The sequence below is a fragment of the Engraulis encrasicolus genome, chromosome 24 (assembly GCF_034702125.1).
Source record: "Engraulis encrasicolus isolate BLACKSEA-1 chromosome 24, IST_EnEncr_1.0, whole genome shotgun sequence".
Lineage (NCBI taxonomy): Eukaryota > Metazoa > Chordata > Actinopteri > Clupeiformes > Engraulidae > Engraulis > Engraulis encrasicolus.
The window spans coordinates 42358087-42366884 of NC_085880.1; the positions used below are offsets into that span (position 1 = coordinate 42358087).

General features: G+C 47.9%; 1 protein-coding gene across 1 annotated transcript in view; it reads left to right on the top strand.

Moving 5' to 3' along the window:
- Positions 1 to 8798, top strand: part of LOC134440941 (dystonin-like) — a 235715-nt gene that overhangs the window by 169141 nt on the left and 57776 nt on the right. Inside the window, exons 69-76 of the mRNA XM_063191098.1 lie at positions 668 to 829; positions 1106 to 1276; positions 1650 to 1816; positions 3804 to 3963; positions 5236 to 5562; positions 5828 to 5912; positions 6377 to 6618; positions 7838 to 8044. Of these exons, the coding sequence (XP_063047168.1) occupies positions 668 to 829; positions 1106 to 1276; positions 1650 to 1816; positions 3804 to 3963; positions 5236 to 5562; positions 5828 to 5912; positions 6377 to 6618; positions 7838 to 8044 (1521 nt within the window). The remainder of the gene's footprint in view (positions 1 to 667; positions 830 to 1105; positions 1277 to 1649; positions 1817 to 3803; positions 3964 to 5235; positions 5563 to 5827; positions 5913 to 6376; positions 6619 to 7837; positions 8045 to 8798) is intronic.

Genomic DNA, 8798 nt, shown 5'->3' on the forward strand with positions numbered 1-8798 from the left:
TGGCTGCAGCCTAGGGGGCCCCCACCTGCCAGGGGGCCTTTGACTAGCCAAAAGAGAAAAATTTGCAGAATTGTGACCAGATGCAATATTGAAACATTCATTTGTCATGTTGAGTTCAGTTGGTTCATTTTGTCCTTAATTCCTAGCTCGCAATTATGACACTGTCTATGTAAATTTGGCCCAAAATTTGGCCTCCTGGGGGCCCCACAGCCACCTGTAGCCTAGGGGCCCCAGGCCATCTTAATCCGGCCCTGACTGCACGAGTTGTTAAAGGATGAAAGATCTTATCAAAACACATTTAGTACAATGAAACTTAGCCTGACAGATTCAAACCTGATCCATGAACAAACAGGAAGTCATTTTCTCGCTGAAGGGAAATTAATGAATGTTTACAAAAAGGGTTTTGTGTTTTATTCTAATTTGGATATTCCTTGATGTGTGTGTGATGGTATTTGCCTTGGACGTGGGCGGCGGCGGCATGGTAGGGAGAGCTTTGGTCGAAGGCAAATTCCCTTTTTTAGAAGTCAAACCAGCCAGTTTCACAAATACCCTTGGCAGCATTGTAGACTGCACGAAAAACGTTCTTGTCTGCTTTTGGTTTGTCTGCATGCATTATGAGAAATGAAAGTCTAATGTCTAATGAAAACGATACTTGGTATAATTTCAGGTGTTCCAGAAAGACACAATTGAGTCATTACAAGCTCAATTACAAGACCTGAACTGGGTTGGCCAGGGCCTGATCCAGAACGCTGCCAAAGGAACCAACACCAAGGGCCTGGAGCAGGACCTCGACGATGTCAACACCAGGTGGAACACCCTCAACAAGAAGGTACGGGATGATATTACGTTAACCTCCTTCGCTGATTATATCTGGACCAACATCACACGCAAAATAACACATGACGTCACTCGTACAGTAAATGAAAACGACTTGTGTTTACAATTACAGTTCCCATTTCCCCCCTCCCTGTTTTCATTGGCTTATTATTCTACTAATAGCAACTTAAATGGGTGTTTGGATGCAGTAGCCTAGCAGTTAACAGCATTATTGGGCCTTATTGAAAAAGGAAGTGTGGGTGTGCTAACTTGCTTTGCTTTTTTGCAGGTTGCGGAGCGCTCGGCCCAGCTGCACGAGGCCCTGTTGCATTGTGGGAGGTTTCAGGACGCCCTGGAGTCTCTGCTCAGCTGGCTCACCGACACCGAGGAGCTGGTGGCCAATCAAAAGCCTCCGTCGGCCGAATTCAAAGTGGTCAAGGCGCAAATACAAGAACAAAAGGTGTGTGCTTAACCTGTTAAGACATGGCAATAAACTGCAGGCCTACAGTACATTGGCTGTTACCAGAATCACTATGACCAAGTCATAGTGCATTACTTAAGTTAAGACCCTGTGCTATGTGCAGTTTAGTACTATGGTAGTTAGCTCTTCAATGCCATTGTACATTATGTCATTGTACAGTACTTCATCATTTCAACTTTATTTTTATTATTAAAACATTCCTGTTAACTTTACCACAGCTTCTGGATGACCAGCATATCAACAGTGCATGCAGTATCTACAGAATAGCCTGCATCACAAAATATAGCAACGTTGCTTATGTGTTTGTGTTTATGTTTGTGTTCATGTTTGTGTTTGTGTTTGTATGGATCAGCTTCTGCAGCGACTGCTGGATGACCGTCGACCCACAGTGGAGCTGATCCGCAAGGAGGCCGGCAAGGTGACGGAGCTGGCGGAGACGCAGGACAAGGAGAAGATCAGCCGAGAGGTGGAGGGCCTGGGGCAGAGGTGGGACGGCCTCCTGAAGAAAGCAGAGAACAGGTACGTGTAACACAACCCCAACACTCAACAACTCAACGTTCACACTCACTCCTCCAAACAAGCACAGATTTACACAGTGGATGGGTAACACAACCCTCACGCTCACACTCACAAAGGTGTAGGTTTGACTTGGAAAGTGGTGGGGACATTAGTATGGCAAATTGTCCTGGTTAGCTATTTTTCATTATATGTGTGATAAGGTGGAAGGAACAGGCTAGGTTAATCTAAAAAGTGGTATGGACATACAGTATACCCACCATCCACACCTAAAATTACGCCCATGCACTCTCACTCCTCCCCACAATTACAAAGATTTACACAGATTACACAGATTTACACAGAGTGGGGAGTGGACTCTCACCATTCAGGTACTGGGACACTTCAGGGAAGGTGGCATGATGGGGCAAAGAGGTCAGCTGTCCCGGGCCCAGGGAAAGAGGGGTAGTGAAGGTAGAAATAGGTCCTCATTAAATTGTATGTATTGGTTAGGGGGGCCCTTTCAAATTACTTTATCCCTGGCCCGGACAAAGCTGTCAGTGGCAGCAGTGGTAACACGGTAACACTACACGCTGACTGTCACTCTTCTCCACAAACACACTTTCCACACAGATTTGCACAGAGTGGGGAGGGAGTGGACCATTCAAATGTGCTGCATGCACAAACATATGTAATGTACAGGTGGGTTGACAGGTGTTCTTATATAGGGGCTGCTCTGCGGCGACTGCACCTTGTGTGGTGAGAACAAATTTCCCCTCGGGGGCAATAAAGGCTAAAACTACTACTACTACACTCATGAAGGACGTATAGTGCGTTAGGTAACACAACACGAACCTTTCAGAAGCAAAGCTGAAACACTTCAGGCAAAACTGTCCATATTGTGTACACACTAATGCGCACAGTGTACAGTACAAGCATAATATGTAATATTATACTTGCCCCTCAGAAACACACTTCAGGTTGACAGAGAATGGGAAATGATGAATCTTTACTGACATGGTGTGTTCAGACAGGACTAAACTTCCTGGTTATTATACATTTAACCCAGGTCCCTCCATAAAACTAGTCCTGTCTGAATAGTCTTTACATGTGGAGTAGAGTAGTAGAGTAGAGTAGAGTACTTTTCTTATTCCCGAGCAGAGGTTTCAGAAGTAAAAGTACTTTTGTGGTGTAATTACAACACTAGCACATGGCATTACAAAGCTGTTACACCATTTACTCCCTTGTACCTAATGAGAATGTTGTTACTGAAAAAACACTGAAAACCTAACCTATGGACCCACCACAAACCTGATACAACCAGTGCAGAGTTTGCTGATCGTAAGACAAGTACACAGGTCTCCTAGTTACTCAGAGAAGTTACTTGTGTAGGAAGGAAACTTTTACATTTACTTTTGACTTCTCCGTTCCCGAGGCAAACTAAGGTGACTGACAGCTTACATAAATACACAAATACAAAACATACACAAAGACCTGTAATGTAATGTACGCAGTGCTTAATTTGAGGGGGAGCAAGGGGGAGCTAGCTCCGGAACCTCAGACGAGAGCTCCGGAACCTTGGATGGAACCTCAGGGAAAGACATCACCGACTCCCCCTCGGGGGGGAGCCACCCATCCTCTGCGCTCCGGGACCTCCCACTTGAAAAAGAAAAGTGAAAGTGAAAGCCCATTGGGAAATTCCAACTCCCATTGTCATTGTGACACAGCACTCCACAGCACACAAGTGTTCACTGCACACTGCACACATCGAAATTGCATTTTATGCCTCACTCGTGTAAGGGTGCAGCCCTCAATGGTGCCCCAAGGGAGCAGTGCGGCGGGATGGTACCATGCTCAGGGTACTTCAGTCATGAAGGAGGATGGGCGAGAGCACAGGTTAATTACTACCCCCAACAACTTGGCGGGTCGGGAGTCGAACCAGCAACCTTTGGGCTACAAGTCTGATGCCTTAACCGCTTACCCTGTAATTGTATTGTGATGTCCACTACAGGCAGAAGCAGCTGGACAGCATCCTGGTGGTGGCTCAGCAGTTCCATGAGACCCTGGAGCCCCTTGCTGATTGGCTGAGCTCCACAGAGAAGCGGCTGGCCAACTCCGAGCCCATCGGCACCCAGACCGCCAAGCTGGAGGAGCAGATCGCACAGCACAAGGTAACAAAACAGGCGGAGTCAGTTGAAGGAGAGGATTGTGCACATCCCAGGAAAAGGTGCAGGACGAAGGCCAACTGTAGTTTTCAAAGTGACAAGTCCGCACACACTTAAAATCCTTTTTTGTTGTATTTTATTATTTTATTCATTATTTCATTCTCCAAGAATCTGATGAAGACTGTTGAGGTCGAAACGTAATCCTGTCATGAAATAATAAAATGCAACAAAAAGGATTTTAAGTGTGCGGACTTCTCACTTTTGATAAAAAAAAAGGCAGAGGACGAGGTGTACTTTTACACATAACCTGCTGCCAACTGCCAACTGCCAGCTCCTCCTGAAGCCATGATGAGTCATCTATGGGTCTCTTTTCACTGCCTTTGTTATCGGGTTTCATTTACCTCATACATCACCTGTTGAGTTATTGGTCTCCTATGATTTATATGTTTTCTTTATGTTACTTCAGTTCATGCATGGGTCATCAATTCATTTTTATTTACGTTTCCATTTGTTGTTGTTTTTTGTTGCTGTTTTTTACCCCCATACCTTCCTCCCTCCTCCCTCCTCCTCCCTCCTCCTCTACCTCCTCCTCCTTCTCCTCCTCATCCTCCACCTCCTCCTCCTCCTCCTCCTCCCTCATCCTCCCTCATCCTCCACCCTCCTTACCCGACCCCCATCCCTCCTCCTTCTCCTCCTCCGCCTCCTCCTCCTCCTCTTCCTCCTCCTCGTCCTCCTGCTTCTCCTGCTCCTCCTCCTCATCCTCCTCCTCCTCCTCCTGCTCCACCTCCTCCTCTTTCTCCTCTTCCTCCACCTCCTGCTCCTACACCTCCTGCTCCTCATCCTCCTCCCCCCACCTCTTCCTCCTCCTCTTCCTCCCCCACCTCCTCCTTCTCCTCCTCCTCTACCTCCTCCTCCTCCTCCTCCTCCCTCCTCCTCCACCCTCCTTACCCCACCCCCATCCCTCCTCCTCCTCCTCCTCCTCCTCCTCCTCCTCTACCTCCACCCTCTACCTCCTTCTCCTCCTCCTATCCCTCCACCCTCCACCCTCCTCCTTCCTTACCCCAACCCTGGTCCACGCCCCTCCTCCTCCTCCACCTCCTCTACCCCCACCCTCCTCCTCCTCCTCCTGTACCTTTACCCTCATCCTCCTCCCTCCTTACCCTCCACCTCCATCCCTCCTCCTCCTCCTCCTCCTCCTCCTCCCTCCTCTCTCCCACCCCCATCCCTGCTCCTCCTCCTGTTCCTCCTCCACCTCCGTGGGCTCTCCACCAACCCCAGGCCCTGGAGGAGGAGGTGATGGGCCACAGTAAGGACCTCCACCAGGCCATGAGCCTGGGCCAGAGCCTGCGGGCCGTCAGCAGCCTGGACGACCGCGAGCTGGTTCAGGGCCGCCTGGACGCCACCCAGACGGGCTTCATCGAGCTGCAGGAGAGGTGTCGCCGCAAGGCCGAGCTCCTGCAGCAGGCCCTGTCCAACGCCCAGCTGTTCGGAGAGGACGAGGTGGCCCTGATGAACTGGCTTAGCGAGGTGCATGGACGCCTCAGCGAGGTGGCGGTGGAGGACTACAAGGCGGACGTCCTGCAAATGCAGCACGAGGAACAACTGGTAGTGTAGCCGTCTCTGCAAGCCAGCTAACCAACCACCCCCCCGAAACCCTCCCTCCTACTGTCCCTTTGTAACCCCACATCACACAATTCAGTTACATCATTTCAACTTAAGTTTGTTTGTTTACGTTGGTTATTTGTGTATTTATTTATTCGTTGGTTACCTCAGTTCATCTGCCAGTTCATGGATGATGGTATTGGAAAATTGGTGCGGCTGTTTTTTTTAATTCCCTTCCCCTACTAAGTTTTTTATTTTCTCACTTTAGGGTCTTCATGAAGAGATCCAGCTGAAGAAGCAGAATGTTGATCAGGCCATTTCCAACGGCATGGAACTGTTGAAGCAAACCACAGGTTAGGCTTCCCAACTGCGTAGATTCCAGAATATTCAGGGATTCAGCAAAAATCAGTGCGTCATCGAAAAACAGTAGATTTCATGAATTGAATAATGATTACGTTTGTGTGCAAAGACCACTACCATGGTCAAATGAAATAAATATCCTGCTGCAGGTATCTATGTAATTAGTGAAATAGATTCCAGACGTGAAAAGGTTTTGCTTTGGGGCATGTTCCAAATGTCTTTCCAATATTCACATTGGGCCAGTTAAATTTATGTAATCCTTCTTTTAAAAACAATATCCAACAAACAGCTATGACATAAAGAAAACAAACTGTAACAGCAGAGCAATAATCTTGCTACCCCTTGCTACAGGGGACGAGGCGGTGGTTGTCATCCAACAGACAACTATGAAAAAAGAAAACAAAAAAACAATGTAACCGAGCAATAATCGTCAATAATCGTAATTGCCTTGCTACAGGGGACGAGGTGGTCGTCATCCAAGGCAAGCTGGATGGCATCAAGACGGGTTACGCGGAGATAAACACCATGAGCAACCAGGTGACCAAGACTCTGGAGCAGGCTCTGTCGCTGGCCACCAAGCTGGAGGGCACCCATACGGACCTGACCTCCTGGCTGGACACGGTGGAGGCGGAGCTGGACGTCTTCGGAACCCAGGAGCCCGTCGGAGAGCAGCTGAGTCAGGTGCAGGAGACGCGGAAAGTAAGTGAACGTGAAAGCCCAACTGAGAAACTCCAACTCGCATTATCATTAGGACACAGCACTCCACAGCACACAAGTGTTCACTCACTGCACACAATGAAATTGCATTTATGCCTCACCCGTGCAAGGGACCAGCCCCCAATGGCGCCCGAAAGGGAGCAGTGCGGCATGGACGGTACCATGCTCAGGGTACCTCAGTCATGGAGGAGGATGGGGAAGAGCACTGGTTAATTACTCCCCCCACCAAGTCTGGCTACAGCCACCCTGTCATTATGAATGACATAGCACAGATAGTATTTACACACGTAGATAAAAGACTTGTATCGTTGAATGATGTCACTACACAGGTCAACACGAAAAGTAAGTCTGGTGATGGTCACCCTGTCATTTACATCTGACAGCATTTATATACAGTAGATACAAGATTAATGTTATTGAATGTTGTCGCTAGGTCGACACGAAAAGTAAGTCTGGCGATGGTCATCCTGTCATTATGAATGTTATCATAGCACAGCTTGCATAGATGATGTCCCTACACAGGTCTCACAAAAAGAAAGTCTGGTGATGGTCACCCTATCATTTAGATTGACATGACACAGCTAGCATCTATATACAGTAGATACAAGATTGATGTTATTGAATGTTGTCGCTAGGTCGACACGAAAAGTCTGGCCATGGCCACCCTGTCATTATGAATGACATAGCACAGCTAGCATTTATACACCTAGATACAAGATTCGTATTGTTAAATGGTGTCACTACACATGTCTACATGAAACAAAAGCCTAGTGATGATCACCCTGTTATTTAGATTGACATGACACAGCTAGCATGTGTTGTCACTAGGTCTGCGGTAATTGTAGGTTGTTGCACAAGTTCATCAGAACATTACTACCACCGTAGTACTACACCAGTATGACAGTGCACAGGGCCTTTAGTAGTCCTTTGGCCTAATACATTACGACTTGGTCATTGCCATTCTAATTTATAACAAGGGCTGTGTCTTAGGGGTAGCCCCTTAATGCATGCTGTACCGTCTGAGGAACACTGTAATAGTCATCAAAAGGTTAATTACCATACTACTACTCTACTATGACAACACAGGGCCTTTTGTAATGCACTACGACTTGGTCATTGCCATTCTGGTAACAACAAATTGTCATTCTGGTAACAACAAACACCGTATTTTAACGGGTTAATTCATTCTTGTCTTCCTCAGGCTCTATTGAAGGATGTCCAGGTCCATAAGCCCCAGGTGGAGAGCCTGAACGAGGTGAGCAGCTCGCTGCTGGAGCTGGTGCCCTGGCGCGCTCGCGAGGGCCTGGACAAGATGGTGGGCGAGGTCAACGAGCGCTACAAGTCGGCCGGCGACGCCATCGCCCAGCACGTGGACGCCATCGGCGCCGCCATACTGAAGTCGCAGCAGGTGAGTCAGCTGCTCCTCTCATCTTGTTTGGATGATGTCAACCACTTTTAAAACAAAGGAAATACGTAATGCGCACTTCAAAAGTAACACTCCGGAGTCCGGTGCAACCAGAGCGGGGCTAAATCATAATTAAAAAGGGAAAAGAATCTGGTGCAACACAGATGTCTATTTTCTGTAGTTTGTTTTATCAGTGCAATCAGTCTAACATGCGTCTTCATCAGAGTCCTCAGGACACCACCATAGCCACTCTTGTTTAGTTGTTGTCAACCAACCACCTTAGCATAGGTCTCTCCCCCAATACGTACTACGTGGCTCAAAGTAACCCTCCGGTGCAACCAGAGCGGGGCTAAGTAATATCAGTGTTTTGTCAGTGCAATCAGACTAACGTTTCGACATGTGTCTCCATCAGATTCCTCAGGACACCACCATAGTTTAGTTGTTGTCAACCAACCACCTTACTATAGGTCTCTCCCCCACCACACACACTCCCGTCCCACCAAAACAAAATGGCACCACAGCTCATTCACAAACCCCCCACAACACAAAGAAGCCCTCAGAGAACAGCATGCTAATTGCCGTTCCGGGTAATGGGCTAGCTATTATGATGATAATCCAGTCTGCTTTGGAGGACTGCTGCTGTGCCTGGTTAGCCCCCCTTGGGAGCTAGCTACTAGCCGCAGTTTAGTAGTTTAATGACAACACTGGGCGGGGAATGTTGGGTCTGGCAGCTTGCTTTCTCTCTCCCTCTTTCTCT